This window comes from Gobio gobio (assembly GCF_949357685.1).
Source record: "Gobio gobio genome assembly, chromosome: 5".
Lineage (NCBI taxonomy): Eukaryota > Metazoa > Chordata > Actinopteri > Cypriniformes > Gobionidae > Gobio > Gobio gobio.
The window spans coordinates 16,277,067-16,297,046 of NC_137101.1; the positions used below are offsets into that span (position 1 = coordinate 16,277,067).

Here is a 19,980-nt window from a genome sequence, read left to right on the forward strand (position 1 = left end):
GAGACAAAAAGAATATTATTAAATATGTAAACAGTAAAACCATCTGTAAAAAGTTCTCAGTGTCCTTGCATGTATCTATCCTTCATAGATAGATAGATAGATAGATAGATAGATAGATAGATAGATAGATAGATAGATAGATAGATAGATAGATAGATAGATAGATAGATAGATAGATAGATAGATAGATAGATAGATAGATAGATAGATAGATAGATAGATAGATAGATAGATAGATAATTTCTAGCAAAACTACAAACGTGAATTAAAAAAAACTACAACTCCCAAGAGTTCTTCTTCCCTGAGGAATACAGCATGAGCTGATATATTTAGGAGGGTCATTAAAAGAAAAGCATTCTGTAAACTAAGAGTAAACTGCCTTGAGAATACAATGCGCAATAACTGTTTTTTATTGTCACTGGGTCCATAAACGAAATTTACACACACACCCCCTCACTGAATGAAATCATTACGCATCATTTTCAGTTGATGTGGCGCTACCACATATTCAACATTCTCTCTTTCTTTTAGCTATCAAGCCACCAGTAAATCCTCTTTATAGTTTATTGAGTATTATGTCAATAATATCCCGTTATTGTTAATGTGACCTACATCAGGAGGAGACACGCTCGTGCACGGGCATCCCTCCTTTATATCTGACGCCATAGCAACGCTATGCCGAAGCCCTGATGCGCGCTTTCTTCAATAGGCTACCACAAAGACACGGAGATACAACAACCATCGTGTTCAATGTCTCTTCGCTGATGTCGGAGCGGGTTTACGACAAGTATCGATGACAAAAACTACAACCGGAGACATCTAGGTGAGCGTGTCCGCATTCTTGGTGCATTAAATCTTAAATTCATTCATTCAAATCTCAAAGGTTGGTCCTGAATTACGCTCACTGCCTGATACAATGGCCTTCTATGGATAGGCATTGTATTTTTACGTTGCCTTTTAATTGTATTTTGACGCTTGGTCGTAGGCTAATGAATGACTGAATAACATGGATTTTCATGTAGAGATATGCCATTATGTAAAACATCCGAAGTAAATAAGATTAAGTTATTTATTTATTTATTTTTTGTCAGGTAAACTTGGTTTACAAAGGCAACAGCCATGTGACTTCGGTGTAGTCTACCTATTACAGTAGACGGCACTGCATGTGCAGTATTTACTCAAAAACAATTATGAACAATAATAAATACAACTATGAAGTAGCCTATGTTTATAATTGAGTAACAGCAAACGAACTCCTTAAAAGTGAATGAGCAAAAATAATAATAATAAAAAAAAACATTTTGTAATCTTAACAAAGTAGCCTAACTCTAGAAACATTAGACTGTTACTGCATCATCTTAAAGAGTTACTATTCTGTTTATGTTTTGACTGTTTGTTATTAAGTATCTCTTTTTCATAATGTGTAGCCTACACAGTTAGCAAAATGTATGTTTAAGCACATAAACACTCCTGGGGCCAAAAAAAAAAGAGAGAGAAGAAAAAAAGAACACAAGGCTCATTATTTTAATAGAGCAATGAACTCTTGACGTCCACAATTAAGGCAATACTAAACATGATGACAAACTGGCAAAAATGCTACCATAATCATTTATCCCCCTGTGCATGCTGGGAAAACAACTGAGACTATTCCGGAAACTGGTGAGCAATGTGGTTATAAAGTAGGCTACAGCTGTTTAACTTAATAAAATATTCATTAATCAGAAATTACACATTTAAAAAAAATGGAATAAATTGTGTTTTTATGTTATGTTGTTACATATTTAAATAAATAAAAAAATATATATAATTCTGTTAAATATAATGTACATTATATTTTAAAAATTACATCATGAAATCTACAGATGCACATAATCATTTGAATTTTAAGTAAATATTAAAAATGTAAAATAAGTATTTATTTATTCAATCAAGTTTGTGTATATCTTATTTGTTATCAATTTTCTTTCATTAAAAAAACCCTTTATTATCCATCTATTTTGTACTCTTCCTCTGCTTACCTAGACATCATGTGTGGCCATCACGCACACCCCTGATGGCCCAAAATGTTGTGTAGGCAGGCAGCTCGCAAGCTTTTGAGACGCAGTCACAGTGTCACAGTCAATGTCTATTTTCTCAGGAGGGTCGATACTTTCATGCCAACATTCCTGTTCAAGTTTGGAAATACGATCCAAGAGCTAGAGGGAGAGCGAGACCATGAGCAGCTGATACACCGCAGCTAAAAATAATATTCCCTGTGAATTACTCTTTCTAACACCAGGCAATGAGCACGAAAAGCAATTTCTCTGGTAAGTGATTGTTTAATAATCATATATGACTGTCGCTGCGGATTTTACTATTTTATTTACTATTCATGCCAATTAAAAGAAGAGAAAAGACAAGGTCTGGCTGTCAATGAGCATGTGGAGGGATTTGAATAGCCATCAGAGTGCGTGATATCCTATAATAATAATAATAATAATGAACAGCAGTGTTTATTACAAATCTAAGTATGAATGAGTTTGTTACGGGAGACCATTATTTTTAATGCACTTGCCATGGGTCTTTACCTTGTAATTCACTTCATTTCAAATCAACCAAGAGCCAGCAATACATTTTTTTGTTAATAATATCAATAAGGTCATACATGACAGCGTATCTTAAAGTAATTGTTAATAAGAGTGTGAAGACCCCTGTCATATCAGTAGCTTAATAAAAGCGGTTTTATTTTACATGGAGGGTTGCCTCTTGGTGGTCGACATGTTGTGATCATGTGACCAAATGAATGCTACTCACTTTCTTTGTAGCCCCTTTTATCAGATACTTTTGGTTGCGGAATAAATTATGCATTATTGAATATGCTTTCACAGCATATAGCATTATATGCTAATAATATTAGCATTTCTAACAATTTTCCATACACGCATATAAGTGACAGTTTAAAATGAAACTATCATTTCAGCTACATAAACATAAATAAAAATAGATTTTTTTCTGTCAATATAGTGATATTTATATGTGATATCATGATGATATAGATGTTAAAATAGTTAAAATAGGCTTGTCAAAAACCCACTTTGATGGGTCACCGGAGGGCATACAGCATGCAAGCCTTCATCTACCAGAGTATATTCCGCACAGGCAAACACTACTGGTTGTGATGTTGTATAATGCAGCTCTCCTGAATGAGAAATTAAACTTTATTGGTAAATGAGCTGGCGGATGGGTACAGGCACTGTTCCTAAAGAGGGTTTGTTAATCTTGCTCTTACACTGATTGGCAGCAGAGGATCAATTTAGTCAAATACTACCCCAGACCTCATAGTCAATAATAATTGCAGGAATACTGCTTTCAGTGCTGTCAACGGGCTCAAAGCTGGCATTCTGTATAAACGGAAAGTCTAAGTAATTTTGCAATTTTTTTCAGATTACAGTTCATTCAACTTTGAATGCTGTATGTTCCAATCTAACTTCAACTTTTTTTCTTTTATCCTTTAGCCCAATCAGGTGACATGGGATTGTCTTTCTGTGGGAATGGTACTAATGCCTACAGCGTGGGCAAAGGAGTCCTGGACAATGGCTGCTTCGTGGATGCCATCAACCTCGTCCCTCATGTATTTCTTCTCTTCATCACCTTCCCTATCCTCTTCATTGGTATGAAAGCTCTCGTCTTTTATCCCTGTTCGACAACCGTGCACATGCTTTGCAGTCTCTCAAACAGATTTTATTTTTTGATTGCAATCAGAATTTAATACAGACTGTCTTTTAATTGAGAAGTTTAATTTAAATGTTTATTTATTTGATACACTAATTTAAAGCGGATTTATTGTTTAATTATTTATTTATTTTATAGACCATGCAAGAGCACTTCAATACATTTGAATTTATGGAAGTAGGATTAAAATGGAATTAAATTAAACAAAATTATAAATCAATAACCACTGTAATTTTTTAAATAATAATTAATTGAATTATCCATAAAGAATTTCTGCTGGATTGTAAGATAATAGGTGTGGTTAAACAGGAGACATCTATACACACACTCACACACACACACACCAATCAAGCATAACATTATGACAGGTGAAGTGAAAAACACAAAGTTGATGTGTTAGAAGCAGGAAAAATGGCAAGTGTAAGGATTTGAGCGAGTCGGACAAGGGCCAAATTGTGAAGGCTAGACGACTGGGTAAGAGCATCTCCAAAACTGCAGCTCTTGTGGGGTGTTCCCCACGGTCAAAAGTGATCCAAGGAAGGAACAGTGGTGAACCGGCAACAGGGTCATGGGCGGCCAAGGCTCATTGATGCACGTGGGGAGCGAAGGCTGGCCCGTGTGGTCCGATCAAACAGACAAGCTACTATAGCTAAAAATGCTCAAGAAGTTAATGCTGGTTCTGATAGAAAGGTGTCAGAATACACAGTGCATCGCAGTTTGTTGCGTATGGGGCTGCATAGCCGCAGACCAGTCAGGGTGCCCATGCTGACCCCTGTCCACCGCCGAAAGTGCCAACAGTGGGCACATGAGCATCACAACTGGACCACAGAGCAATGGAAGAAGGTGGCCTGGTCTGATGAATCATATTTTCTTTTACATCACGTGGATGTCCGGGTGCATGTGCGTTGCTTACCTGGGGAACACATGGCACCAGGATGCCATATGGGAAGAAGGTGGAGGCAGTGTGATGCTTTGGGCAATGTTCTGCTGGGAAAACTTAGGTCCTGCCCTCCATGTGGATGTTACTTTAACATGTACCACCTACCTAAGCATTGTTGCAGAACATGTACGCTCTTTCATGGAAATGGTATCCCCTGGTGGCTGTGGCCTCTTTCGACAGGATAATGCGCCCTGCCACAAATCAAAAATGGTTCAGGAATGGTTTTAGGAGCGCAACAATTAGTTTGAGGTGTTGACTTGACTTCCAAATTTCCAAGATTTCAGTTCAAACAAGCATCGGTGGGACGTGCTGAACAAACAAGTCAGATCCATGGAGGCCCCACCTCGCAACTTACAGGACTTAAAGGATCTGCTGCTAACATCTTGGTGCCAGGTACTACAGCACACCTTCAGGGGTCTAGTGAAGTCCATGCCTCAATGGGTTAAGGCTGTTTTAGCCACCAATAAGGGACCAACACAATATTATAATGTTATGATCGGTGTATACTTTATGGAGAGAGAATTCTTATTTTATTTTCTATTTTAAGTTATATAATTTCACCAAAGTAAATGGAGCCACACAACATTAAGTTTACAAAGTGGGACCCGTAAACTGACCTCCTGTTGTGTGATGTGTGAATTTCTTTGTCTTACAGTTTAGTAATAGGAATTCCTGTTCTTGCGATTCCAGTTAAACTTCCTGTGGAACGTAGCCAATTCAGTTCAAATTCCAACTCACAAATTGCAAAGAAATCAATTCTTAAATTGTGACGCCCTGGTTGTTTATGACATCCATCACGTCTTCAGAAGCTGTGGGCCCTAGACACTGTATCAGTGGGCCAATTCATTATCTGTATCAGCTCCCCTAAGAGCCTTTACTTTACTTTAAACCTTCGCAAAATCCTTTACGCTGACGCCGTAATTGTGTCAGTGTCATTCCTCATTCGGTATGTAAGCATTTTACCTTATCTCATAATGAAGAAATGTTTCCCATAGAAGAATTATTACACTATTAGCCAAAGAAAGGAAAACAACGAATGAACGAGACAGGCGGAGACAGATCCAAAGCGCTGATTAGCAAACGTCAAGGAAAAAGTAATTGTTAACTGTATATTATATTAGATACACTAGGGAATAATAGAATGATGCTGCCAGACATGTTCAAAAGTCTCTGATGTAGTGTTTCCATCTCTCCATGCTGCCAGCCTCACAACAGGCTGGGTCATGTGGTTCAGATAATACATTTGAAAATAAAGATGTGTTAAAGTGATGGAACACATGTTTTTGTGTCCAGGCTGGGGTAGCCAGAGTTCAAAGGTGCAGATCCACCATAACACCTGGCTGCACTTCCCAGGCCACAACCTGCGCTGGATCCTCACCTTCACACTGCTCTTTGTGCACGTGTGCGAGATCGCAGAGGGAATCGTCTCCAATACGTGGGTTTCAGTTTAGTTGTGTGTTTATGACCGGTATGCATTGATGTTTATGTCTTTGTGTATGAATGGATTATTTCAGGCAGATGGAGTCCAATCACTTGCACCTCTTCATGCCAGCGCTAATGGGCTTCATAGCGGCCACGACATCAGTTGTATATTATCACAATATAGAAACAGCCAATTTCCCCAAACTGCTGCTTGGTAAGTCAATGTCAATGTCATTATGCAAATGTGATGCTGGCAGTTAGCAATAAATTGTAATTTGAGTGTGGTTGTTCATTACTTACGTTACTTACAACAGTTAGTCCGGGTCCTCTAATTTAAATAAAACACTTCCATTCTGTCTGTTGCTTGGCAACACATAATGGTCGATCCTTATTTTTAGCCATTATCAAATGTAGTTTCTGTCATTGGGATATGAGAATGAGACCTAACCTCAGAAATACTCTTTCACAGCTTTATTTATTTACTGGATTCTGGCTTTCATCACCAAGATGATAAAGTTATGGAAGTTTGCAGAGGCGAGCTTGGGGGTGCAAGAACTTCGTTTCTGTATCACAGCTTTGCTCGTGGTTCTGTACGGCCTGCTCATGGCTGTCGAGATAAACGTTATCAGAGTCAGGGTGAGTTCATGGCAAATGTATTAATTTTTTTATTAAGTGTATTTTTTTTTTCTCTCCGTTGAGTTATTTAATTTTGTGTGACTTTTTTCTATATGGCTCTAATTAGATCCACAAATTTTATTTTATTCTGTAATTTTTTCTATTTTCCTTTTATTTTATCCACTAATGTATTGTATTTTACTTCTTTTTTTTATCCACTAATTTAAGGCAGAATTTTATTTTATTTTTTAATCTATATCTATATGATTCTTATTTGATTTACTCATTTTAATTTATTTTATTTTTTCATTTTATCCACAAATTTAAGGCAGAATTGTATTTTATGAAATTTTATATTTTGTTTTATTAATTTTTTTCCATATGCATCTTATTTGATCCACTAATTTATTTTATTTTTTATTTGATATACTAATAAAATTTGTTTTAAAAAAAATTATTTGTATTTATACTGTATATCTATATCTATGTGCCTCTAATATGATCCACTAATTTTATTTTATTCTATTATTTTTTCTATATTCCTTTTATTTGATCCACTAATTTAAGGCAAATCATTTTATTTTATTTTGTATTATTTTATTATTTAAATATGATTATTTATTTAATTATTTGTTTTCTATGTACCTCTAATTTGATCCACTAAATTAAGGCTTTATTGTACAAAAATTCTGGACTATTTAATAATTGTAGACTAAATAACAGTTGTTAACCTGCTGAAAAAACAGCTTGGACTGGCACGGATTTCCATACTCGTCTAGCTGATAGACATATAGCCATGCTGTTGTTTACCATCAAGGCTGTTTGTTGAGCTGTTTGTGTACATTGTACTAACAAGCATTAAGTATTTTTAATTTTTGTCTTACCTGCAGAAGTACGTGTTCTTTGCAAACCCCCAAAGGGTAAAGCCTCCAGAAGACTTGCAGGACTTGGGCGTCCGATTCCTCCAGCCCTTCGTCAACCTCCTCTCCAAGGCAACATATTGGTGGATGAACCCGCTCATCATTGGAGCCCATAAGAGACCCATTGAGCTGAAGAAGATTGGCAAACTTCCTATTGCGATGAGGGCCTTGACCAACTATCTGCGTCTGAAGGATTCCTATGAGGAACAGAGGGTATGTGGAGACGATCACCAGGGTTAAGAGCAAACATTATAACTCATAATCTAAATAAACTATATTTTAGGTTGCACTTTATTTTAGGGTAACTTATTAGTATTTGGGTAATATAAGGTAACTACATGGGTTGAGCTTAGGTTCAGGGTTAGTGCCTAGTTATTACCCAGTAATTGCACTTACTATAATAAGTACATAGTATGTACATGGGGAACAGGACTGTAAAATAAAGTGCTACCATATTTTCATACTTGGTGGTGACATACAGAAGTAATGAGAAGTCTTGGTTAACCAGAGCTCTTTGCTTGTCCAATTTTGACAGCAGAACACAGAGGACCCAGAAAAATCCCCATCCATCTGGAAATCCATGTACAGGGCCTTTGGGGGGCCAATCCTCCTCAGCAGCACCTTCCGGTACATGGCAGACCTGCTGGGCTTTGCCGGGCCACTCTGCATCTCTGGGATTGTGGAACACTTAGATAACTCCACAGAGATTAACAGGACAAAGGTGTGTTTGTCACATGTGTGTCGCCATCTTATTAGTATGGTTACTGTTGCTATTCATGGTATTGTGAAAATAGAAAACACTGCAAATGAGCTTTCCTTACTCAGTTTATTTTGTCTTGTTTTCCAGTACAAATTTCTTAATATCAGATACATTTCAAAATACATTCACTTCAGAAGCAATCACTTAATTTTTCTAAAAAATTAAGTGAGGCTTTATTTTATTTATATCTTCGTTAAATTAAAGTTAATGTTAATTCCAAAATGTACTTATACAATCACAAGGGATATCACTTAATAATATTTAATGGACCTGAGCTAAGATTAACAACGCAGCTGTATTTTTAATAAATAACGGACGTTAACAAATATGAATAAATACTGTAACAAATGTATTTCTCAGTTAATGTTAGTTAATGTATAAACTAACGATTTTATTGTAAAGTGTTAAGTGTAAATATCTTAAGTTACTTCTCAATTTTAATTTAAGACTGTTTATATTTAAGCTTGTTTCCGCCTCAGAATAAAAAATAATTAACGTATTTGCATATTTTTATCTCACAATTCTGACGCAATTGCGTGTTATAAAGCCAGAGTTTATATCAGATTTTTAAAGACTTTATATCACACATTCTGACTTTAAAACACAATTGCGAGTTTATATCTCACAATTCTGAATTTATATCTCAGAATTGTGTGATATAAAGTCGCAATTGCGAGTTATAAAATCAGAATTGCGTGAAATAAAGTCGCAATTGGGAGTTATAAAATCAGAATTGCGTGATATAAAGTCGCAATTGCGAGTTATAAAATCAGAATTGCGTGATATAAAGTCGCAATTGCGAGTTATAAAATCAGAATTGTGTGATATAAAGTCGCAATTGCGAGTTATAAAATCAGAATTGAGTGATATAAAGTCGCATTTGCGAGTTATAAAATCAGAATTGCGTGATATAAAGTCGCAATTGCGAGTTATAAAATCAGAATTGAGTGATATAAAGTCGCAATTGCGAGTTATAAAATCAGAATTGCGTGATATAAAGTCGCAATTGCGAGTTATAAAATCAGAATTGCGTTATATAAAGTCGCAATTGCGAGTTATGAAATCAGAATTGCGTGATATAAAGTCGCAATTGCGAGTTATAAAATCAGAATTGCGTGATATAAAGTCGCAATTGCGAGTTATAAAATCAGAATTGAGTGATATAAAGTCGCAATTGCGAGTTATAAAATCAAAATTGCGTGATATAAAGTCACAATTGCGAGTTATAAAATCAGAATTGCGTGATATAGTCGCAATTGCGAGTTATAAAATCAGAATTGCGTGAAATAAAGTCGCAATTGGGAGTTATAAAATCAGAATTGCGTGATATAAAGTCGCAATTGCGAGTTATAAAATCAGAATTGCGTTATTAAGTCAGAATGTGTGATATAAAGCTTTTAAAAGTCTGATATAAAGTCTGACTTTATAACACGCAACTGCGACTTTATATCTCACAATTCTGAGAAAACTGCGAGACGTACACTCACAATTGTGAGATAAAAAGTCAAAAATGTTTGATATTTGCACTGGAAAACAAGACAAAAATACTAAGAAAGAAAATATTTTTTTTGAGTAAGGGGGCTTGATTTTGTTATTTGTTCACCCAGACAGTATTCAAGGCATGTTGTTTACAAACATGACAATTCAACTGTCAATTCCAAATACATACCCGGGTGATGGTAAAACTGGATGGAAATGGAGTGAAAAAGACAGCTACGCAAATAATGTAATGGAAATATATCACAATCCAGTCACTGTCTCAGAGCACTTTGATATTATCTCATTTACTTTGGAGCCCATTCGTAACGTGCCTCATTAAATCATTAAGGATGTTTTTCAAATAACTGTCAATTAAATGATTTGCTGCAGATATTGGCTGGTGTTCATGCTACTAATTAGACTGTATTTGTTTTTTTTCTGAGTGCAACGTGACAGTATTCTAGAGAATCATCTACAATCTGATGTCTTCTGTTTTGCCTTGCCATTTATCACTTCCTGTGTGATGTCACAGAGGCGTCAATGCTATTAATGAGAGAACCGTATGTCATCGCCTTGAGATGACAGCAATTATTAGATTTCACATAGTGTGTTCTCCCTGCTCAGATAACCAGATGATGTCATGTGCGTTTGAAAAGATACTCTCGGGAGGTTTAGATAAGGATGGATTCAGTGCTGGAAAACGAATGTTATATGCAAACAAGTGTCCAAATACTTTTCGTTTGAATTTTGAATAATATACACTACTGTTCAAAAAATCTAATACTTTTTGGGGTCTCTGTATATGTGTGTGTGACAAAATGAAGACAAAACAGATGTGCATATCTGTGTGACATGGAAAATTCCCTATTCACATCACACTCCCTCTCACACGTACGTTGCTGCCAGCGACACTGTTTAAGTGACTCCTTCTCTTAATTTTAGTGTGTGTGCTTATGTATGACATCATTGAGGGCTGAAATGCTGAAGTGTTTTTATGCATTATGCGTGTGTGTGTGTGTGTGTGTGTGTGTGTGTGTGTGTGTGCGTTCATACTCTGTTTATGTCCTGTCAGACAGGGAACATGCCTCTCGGGGTTTACTTCATGTCTTCCACTGAGCTGCTGCAGAATACGTCTGTTCTAGCTGTTCTGCTGTTCCTGGCGCTCGTGCTGCAGCGAACATTCCTCCAGGCCTCCTACTATGTCACAATAGAAACTGGCATTAACCTGCGCGGGGCACTGCTTGTAAGTTTTGTAGAGTTTATTGGAATAGAATATTCATCAGCCTGTACTGCTCATTTCAAGTTGCATTGTATACCAAATACCAATACCAAAATATTGTATAAAACAAATTCTTACCTTTCTAGGAAAGTGTATTCTATTCTATTACATTTTTTTCTTTTTCCTGTTCAATTCAATTCTACTTTACTTTGTCCAATATTTTGTTCATTCTATTCTATTCTATTCTATTATGCTTTGTCCTATTCTATTCTATTATGCTTTGTCCTATTCTATTCTATTCTACTCTACTTTGTCCCATTATTCTTTTCTACTCAAATTTGTCTAATATTTTGTCTATTTTATACTTTCTACTCGCTTATTGAATTCTATTCAGTTAATTCTATTTTTTCCATTCTATTCTTCATTATTCTGTTCATTTAAATTCTAATTTCCATTTATTCTATTCTATTCTGCTTTTTCCTATTCTATTTAGCATTTTCCTGTTCAATTCTATTCTACTCTACTTTGTCCCATTATTATTTTCTACTCAGCTTCGTCTAATATTCTGTCTGTGTTATTATTTCTACTCGCTTCTATTTAATTCTATTCAGTTCTATTTTTTGCTATTCTATTCTGCCCTTTCTCTCACAGCCCTGGCCTCGACTGCTTACCACATCCTTTTCTATTCTATTATGCTTTTTCCAGTTCAAATCTATTCTACTCTACTCTGTTCTATTTCAGCTCTATTGAATTCTATTCAATTCTATTTTTTGCTATTCTATTCTGCTTACCACATCCTTTTCTATTCTATTATGCTTTTTCCAGTTCAAATCTATTCTACTCTACTCTGTTCTATTTCAGCTCTATTGAATTCTATTCAATTCTATTTTTTGCTATTCTATTCTGCCCTTTCTCTCACAGCCCTGGCCTTGACTGCTTACCACATCCTTTTCTATTCTATTATGCTTTTTCCAGTTCAAATCTATTCTACTCTACTCTGTCCCATTATTCTTTTCTACTCAACTTCGTCTAATATTCTGTCTGTGTTATTCTTTCTATTCACTTCTATTTCTATTCGCTTTCTGTTCAGTTCATTTTATTCTATGCTGTTCGATTCTGCATTATTCTGTTCATTTAAATTATATTTCCATTTATTCTATTCTTCCTTTTCCTGTTCAATTCTATGCTAATCTATTTTGTCTGATTCGTCTAATATTTGTCTAATATTCTGTCTGTTATTCTTTCTACTCGCTTCTATTGAATTCTATTCAGTTAATTTTATTCTATGCTATTCTATTCTGCATTATGTTCATTTAAAATATATTTCCCTTTATTCTATTCTATTCTATTATGCTTTGTCCTATTATATTCTACTCTACTTTGTCCCATTATTATTTTCTACTCAAATTCTGTCTGTGTTATTATTTCTGCTCGCTTCTATTGAGTTCTATTCAGTTCATTCTATTTTTTGCTATTCTATTCTGCCCTTTCTCTCACAGCCCTGGCCTCGACTGCTTACCACATCCTTTTCTATTCTATTATGCTTTTTCCAGTTCAAATCTATTCTACTCTACTTTGTCCCATTATTCTTTTCTACTCAACTTCGTCTAATATTCTGTCTGTTATTCTTTCTACTCACTTCTATTGAATTCTATTCAGTTAATTTTATTCTATGGTATTCTATTCTATTCTGCATTATTCTGTTCATTTCAGTTATATTTCCATTTATTCTATTCTATTCTGCTTTTTCCTATTCTATTTAGCCTTTTCCTGTTCAATTCTATTCTACTCTACTTTGTCCCATTATTATTTTCTACTCAACTTTCGTCAAATATTCTGTCAGTTGAATTCTTTCTACTCGCTTCTATTGAATTCTATTCATTTCATTCTATTTTTTGCTATTCTATTCTGCCTTTTCCTGTTCAATTATATTCTACAATACTTTGTCCCATAATTATTTTCTAGTCATCTTCATCTAATATTCTGTCTGTTTTATTCCTTCTACTCGCTTCTATTGAATTCTATTCAGTTCATATTATTCTATGCTATTCTATTCTATTCTGCATTATGTTAATTTCAAATATATTTACATTTATTCTATTCTATTATGCTGTGTCCTATTCAATTCTATTCTACTCTACTTTGTCCCATTATTTTTTTCTACTAAACTTTGCCTAATATTCTGTCTGTGTTATTCTTTCTACTCGCTTCTATTGAATTCTATTCAGTTAATTTTATTCTATGCTATTCTATTCTACATTATTCTGTTCCTTTCAGTTATATTTCCAATTATTCTATTCTATTCTATTACTTTAACTAAAACATTTTAAATATGAAATATTTCTGAAATATTTTTACCAAAAGCTAATAAAAATGATCACATAAAGCACATTCAAGTTTTTTGTGAATCACGTGTCTCATCCTCTAGGCGATGATCTACAATAAAATGCTGCGTCTCTCTACTTCAAACATGTCCATGGGAGAGATGACGCTCGGCCAGATCAACAATCTTGTTGCCATAGAAACCAATCAGCTCATGTGGTTTCTCTTCTTATGCCCCAACCTGTGGGCCATGCCAGTTCAGGTATTTCATTGCGAACACACTTCTCAAGCAGATAACTTAACAGCCGTTGTGTCCCTAAAAATATATATATTTCTGTTCATAGATCATTATGGGAGTGATCCTGCTATATTATTTGTTGGGTAAGAGTGCGTTGATAGGGGCCGGTGTCATTTTGCTGCTGGCCCCGGTTCAGTACCTCATCGCTACCAAGCTGGCAGACACCCAGAAGAGCACGCTGGTGAGCTTTACCTACACCTTTGTGCATGTGCGTGTTGTCAACACTCCGACAAGCTCATGTTTGTGACTAAATATTTTCTCAGGACTACTCGACAGACCGTCTTAAAAAGACGACAGAGATCTTGAAAGGAATAAAGCTGCTGAAGCTCTATGCATGGGAGAACATCTTCTGTGACCGCGTGGAAGAGACCCGAGGAAAAGAGCTGACCAGTCTCAAGACTTTCGCCCTCTACACATCAATGTCCAGTATGACAGGCTCCTCCTTCCATCGCATGCCCCGCCCACATGCATAAACCCCTCCCCTTGTTATTACCCAACCCATATTCTCATTTGTTCAACTCTCTAATAGCTGAGAGTTTGTTTGTTGTTCACAACTGGAAAACAGTTCTGTCTCTCTTTATCTCCACAGTATTTTTGAATGCCGCCATCCCTATTGCTGCAGTTCTGGCGGTAAGAGATTCATCATTATAGGCTTCAATTAGTTGTATTTTATCCACCATGTAGAACGTACCTTATCTTGTATCTTGTTTTTGTAGACCTTTGTCACACACGCCTACATTGAAGAGGTCAGGCTCAGTCCAGCCAAGGCGTTTGCCTCTTTGGCTCTATTCCACATTCTGGTCACGCCACTCTTCCTGTTGTCCACGGTGGTCAGGTTTGCTGTCAAGGCCCTTGTTAGGTATGTCGCTAACTCCAACAATCACTTCATATTGGCTTCTCTTGAAGGATATGATCATCTGATTGATGTCTGCAGCGTACAGAAGCTCAGCGAGTTCCTGCAAAGTGATGAGATTGGAGATGACAGCTGGAGAAACGGAGATATGTCCATGTCTCTAGAGGTCGGAAAGAAGTACAAATACCAAGGAGATGTGAGTGTTCACAGGCAAATTTGCACCTTAAAGGTGTCGTCACATTTACCATGGTTCGGGAACATTTTGTAGGCAAAATCCAGTCATTTCAAGTAGAAATGCATTCAAGTTGGTCAACGAATGGTGAATTGAGCCCATTGAACCAGTTGTGAAATCTACCATCGTTTGTGAATTGTCGCAGGCAAAATACTGTCATTTCAATAGAAATCCACGTGATCTGGAATTTAATTTGAGCGAAAGATTTCGCACGCAGATTTCGCAACAGGTTCAAGTTGGTCACAAGGATTTGCCACGTTGACCAACAGAATCTGCTTGGTTTGAAAGTGACCTGTGTGAACTATGTTTCTTACATCGCTATTGACTAAAGACAATGGACCTTTTTGCCTGCGAAATTGGCGACTGCACATTTTGCAATACTCATAAACAATTCCAAGCCTTGACTTTCGCAGAGCTTTATGAGGAACAAGGAGCACTTCAGTAAGAAATAAGATGCTCTTAAAGGAACTGTTGCTGATATGTCAATTCGGGTGATGTGGGACACCTAAACTAGCTGGGTTGCAATGTGATAATTTCATTTTTTTTTTTTTTTTTTTTGTAACATTTTTTCTGAAGTTTAAAAATGGATATAATATTCTTGGATCAGTTTTAAGGGAGAAATATTATATGTTGATTAACTGGGACTTTTCCTGCTCTGTAACTGAACAAGAGAAACAAATGAATATTAATGGTTATAATTTATCTCACTGGATTAAAGGGATAGTTCACCCAAAAACAAAAAAATTATATTTTTCTGCTTACCCCCAAGGAATCCAAGATGTAGGTGTCTTTGTTTCTTCAGTAGAACACAAGATTTATAACGTATAATGCATGTGAATGGGGTCCAATTCTATTAAAGTTAAAAAAAAACATGCCGAAACAACTTCAAATCAAACCCTGCGGCTCGTGACGACACATTGATGTCTTAAGACACGAAACGATCAGTTTCCGCGAGAAACCGAGCAGTATTTATGCTATTATTTCACCTATTATCAGACGAATGTCATCAGCTCTCCAGACCGCCATAACTTCCTGCGAATAAGGTCAAAATACCTGTGCGGTCATAGATATATAAATAGATGCGTCATTAGTGCCTGCGCGGATCAGTCGAATGAGGAATCTACGTATATATATTTCTATGATCGCGCTGGTATTTTGACCTTACTCGCAGGAAGTTATGGCGGTCTGGAGAGCTGATGACATTCATCTGATATGAGGTGAAATAATAGCATAAATACCGTTCGGTTTCTCGCAGAAAACGATCGTTTCGTGTCTTAAGACATCAATGTGTCGCCACGAGCCGCAGGCTTTAATTTGCAGTTGTCTGTGCATGTTTTTTTTACTCTAATAGAATTGGACCCCATTCACATGCATTATACGACTGACAGACGGCAACGGTTGGAGTTAAAAAATCTTCATTTCTGTTCTACTGAAGAAACAAAGACACCTACATCTTGGATGCCCTGGGGGTTAGCAAAAAACATAAATTTTTCGTTTTTTGGGTAAACTATCCCTTTAACATACTAGATAAGTGGCCAAAGTTCTACATTTGGGTCCGCAAGGGTTTGGGGCCAAAAAAATAAAATAAAATAAAATAAAATAAAATAAAATAAAATAAAATAAAATAAAATAAAATAAAATAAAATAAAATAAAATAAAATAAAATAAAATAAAATAAAATAAAATAAAATAAAATAAAATAAAATAAAATAAAATAAAATAAAATAAAATAATTAAATTAAATTAAATAAAATAAAATAAAATAAAATAAAATTAAATTAAATTAAACTAAATTAAAATATATCATTTATTTTAAATTATATTAAAATGCATTTTAACGTAAAATAATTTTTAGCATGTTGCAATGCAGTTGCTAGGGCATTTCTGTGTGGTTGATTAATGGTTTAATTTAAGTTGTTGGGCTTTTTTTACACATTTTATTGCCAGCCAGCTGAAAATCCTCAATTTGATAGCTCAGAAAAATTATAGCTCTCCTCAAAAAGCTACACAATTTAAAACTATTTTTGACATTTCATTACATAATTTCAACAGTTGAGTTGCCCTAACCAGAGATGGTTTTTATAAGTAGAGCAACTGAAATAAAGTGTGGCATCAGATCTCTTGTATCTGTGTCTGTAAAGTATACATCAAACAGTTATAGCACTCTTTATGACCTCCAGTAACAGCAAACATGAGACTCCACATGGTTATGCCTCTAGAGACAACTCTCCCACGTTTAGGGGGCTGAAACGGGAGCTGGTCAATCCTCAGCCAGCATAGTTCTGATCTTATAAAAGCGTTTAAAAAGAATCTTCTCTCTCTGGTCAGTGCAGTGGCCCTCTGCTGTTCTCTGAGAGAAGGATAAACTATAACTACCCGTCTCCAGAGAGGAGGAGAGCGGGAGCAAGGGGTGAAGGAAAGGGAGGGAACGAGAGATTAAGGCTAGGGATGGAAATGTATACTGTGGCAGGAAGAAGAAGGAAGGGGGTCCAAGAGAGGAAATGGTGTTAAGCTGGGAAAATGGCTTGGCTAGATGCAAGCGGGAACTCGTGTTCCTTGTTTTAGCTCATGACAGCAGCTTTTAAGAGTCATATGATGTTTGCTGACCCAAAATGACAATTCTGTTAGCATTTACTCTGTTGTTTTTGCAAACCTGTGTGCAGTTATTTTTTAACAGAAATGTGACCGGCTCCATAATTTGAGTCATTTTGACCCAGAAAACTTGTTTTGAGTTTTTTTATTGTTTACAATTCTTTAATTATTATGTTTCTACTCCAAGCTGCTCTCAAGTTATAATCATTTAAATGGTGGCAGTCATAAAATATTATTTTTGAAAAAATGGAAAAGATTCCAAACAATTTTGTTGTTGTTTTTTTGACAGAATTAGGACATTTATCAAAGTATTAAATAATTAAGACTAAAATGTGAAATATTATTAAAACATAATTATTAATAATTTATATAATTAATTATATCATAGTGCATATATTTAACAATGGAATATATTTACAAATTTAGTGATATGCTTTATTAAGAGCTCTGAAAAGACATTTATTGTTTGAATTTTATTTTTTTCTGATCCAAAATGATACAGCATGCACATCACAAATATTTGAAGAATCTGTTCAATACAATGACAAGAGCTGTCAAACTCCTTAAAGGATTTTTGATGAAAATATGAATCTTTATCCTTAAATTTTCCCTTAATCTCTCTATTTATCTTTATCATTGTATAGACAACGGCGTTCAACAGGAAGGGGCGTTATCGTATGGATAACTACGAACAGCCCATGCGCAGGCAGCTGCGGCCCACAGAGACCGAAGATGTCGCCGTACAGGTCAGACGTCACTATCTCGCCAAAGACCTCATCAGCACTGATTCTCAGGCACTTTTCGCTCGCAGAGCACATGTTAAAGTTCATTAAGAGGGCTTAGGATCTGCATGTTCTCATCTAGATGCCAGTAACCTTTAAGTCACGGCCAATAGGTTGTTTTAGTCCTACTCTGCTTGAGGAAGTGTTCAAACCCCTTTTTTTTAACACACACACACACACACACACACACACACACACACACACACACACACACACACACACACACACACACACACACACACACACACACACACACACACACACACACACACAGAGAGTTTTTTTCTGAGCATTTTCTTTCCTTTCTCAGCTAGTTTAAAACCCCCCATATGGGGTTTGTTATAGTTTCTCAGACATGGTGGTTTGAGTTCAGCTTCCCTCTGAATGCCGTTTGGGATTCTCATGAGAAGAAAAACCAGGATTAAAAATCAGAAGGACATTAATTTAAGTGTTTATTTTTTTTGGTTTTGCCTCTGTCTCTCGGTCCCTGGAGGGTCCACTTCCTTCGCCATCCCTCTGGACTAGGGGGTGGGAATCGTAAATGTAATGATTCTGGTTGTGATTCTGTGATTACAATGGACATTCTTATAACCCATAACTTATAACTTAGTAACGACACTTAAAATAAAATAACATTTCAAAGTTATTTGATGATTCTTATGCATAGCTAAAGTAGTCTAAATTAGTTCTGATGCATATTTTTTAAGGGAATAATGATGGCTTTGTAAAAGCGTTAAACTGTTCTGATTTTGGAATCCTTCAGTTATTGGTTATGGAATCATTTGGTTCTTCTTATCTAACAAGTCTAATAAGCACACATACACACATCCTCATGGATTCTCCCACAGTGACCTACTGTCACATCCGCTCATTTTGTTATGAATATGGCCTAATCTACTCTGACATTTACACTCCTTCACTTCAGCCATTCTCAACCATTACTCCCATTTTACCCTTTCTCTCTCGCTCTCGCTCTCTTGTTCTCACAGATGTTTTTGATTGTTCAGTGTTCTCCCATTTTCCCAGTATGCTGTTCTGGTCTACTGTGCTGCTCTGATGAATGGGAGTGTTATCATTATTGTAAATAAACATTTGGAAAATTTAATTCAGAACACATCCAGAAGATGTAAATGTGACAGGAGTAGTTTGTACGTGCAGAGATGAAAAGATCATTCCTCTTGCATTCTGCTTTGTTTCCATCACGCTAAACCCCTTGGTTTTTGTTTATATTTGTTATTGTCATATGTCTCATTCAGGTGAATGATGGCTTCTTCACATGGGGAAGCAACTTGTCGACGTTGTCGGATATCAACATCCAAATCCCTACAGGTACACTCTGTTTACTACTAATTTACTCTAAGGCAATAATGTCTTTTTGAATGTTATATTATATTATAACCTGTAAATATAATAAAATATACACATAAATAAATAACCCGCACTTTAGATATTTAAGAGTATTTATTACTCTTAAATATCTAAAGTGCATGTTATTTATTTAACAAATAATATATAAATATCATAAATACACCGACCAGGCACAACATTATGACAGGTGAAGTGATTAACACTGATTATCTCTTCATCACGGCACCTGTTAGTGGGTGGGATATATTAGGCAGCAAGTGAACATTTTATCCTCACAGTTGATGTGTTAGAAGCAGGAAAAATGGGCAAGTGTAAGGATTTGAGGAAGTTTGATAAGGGCCAAATTGTGATGGCTAGACGACTGGGTCAGAGCATCTCCAAAATTGCAGCTCTTGTGGGGTGTTCCTGGTCTGCAGTGGTCAGTATCTATCAAAAGTTGTCCAAGGAAGGAACAGTGGTGAACCGGC

The 19,980-nt window shown here is 35.8% G+C and overlaps 1 protein-coding gene across 12 annotated transcripts in view; it reads left to right on the plus strand.

Moving 5' to 3' along the window:
- The first annotated feature begins 693 nt into the window (after positions 1-693).
- Positions 694-19,980, plus strand: part of abcc9 (ATP-binding cassette, sub-family C (CFTR/MRP), member 9) — a 54,431-nt gene continuing 35,144 nt past the window's right edge. For 7 of the 12 annotated variants that reach the window (XM_079818162.1, XM_079818170.1, XM_079818171.1 and 4 more), the window contains exons 1-16: positions 2,149-2,306; positions 3,495-3,650; positions 5,945-6,086; positions 6,166-6,287; positions 6,543-6,709; positions 7,579-7,821; positions 8,144-8,329; positions 10,920-11,090; positions 13,495-13,650; positions 13,733-13,867; positions 13,950-14,112; positions 14,276-14,316; positions 14,403-14,545; positions 14,621-14,735; positions 18,008-18,109; positions 19,402-19,474. In XM_079818162.1, coding sequence (XP_079674288.1) covers positions 2,282-2,306; positions 3,495-3,650; positions 5,945-6,086; positions 6,166-6,287; positions 6,543-6,709; positions 7,579-7,821; positions 8,144-8,329; positions 10,920-11,090; positions 13,495-13,650; positions 13,733-13,867; positions 13,950-14,112; positions 14,276-14,316; positions 14,403-14,545; positions 14,621-14,735; positions 18,008-18,109; positions 19,402-19,474 — 2,140 coding nt within the window. In that variant the 5' untranslated portion in view covers positions 2,149-2,281. Of the gene's footprint in view, positions 824-2,137; positions 2,307-3,494; positions 3,651-5,944; positions 6,087-6,165; positions 6,288-6,542; positions 6,710-7,578; positions 7,822-8,143; positions 8,330-10,919; positions 11,091-13,494; positions 13,651-13,732; positions 13,868-13,949; positions 14,113-14,275; positions 14,317-14,402; positions 14,546-14,620; positions 14,736-18,007; positions 18,110-19,401; positions 19,475-19,980 lie in introns of those variants that run through there. The other 5 variants (XM_079818169.1, XM_079818165.1, XM_079818173.1 and 2 more) reach the window with 4 other exon arrangements.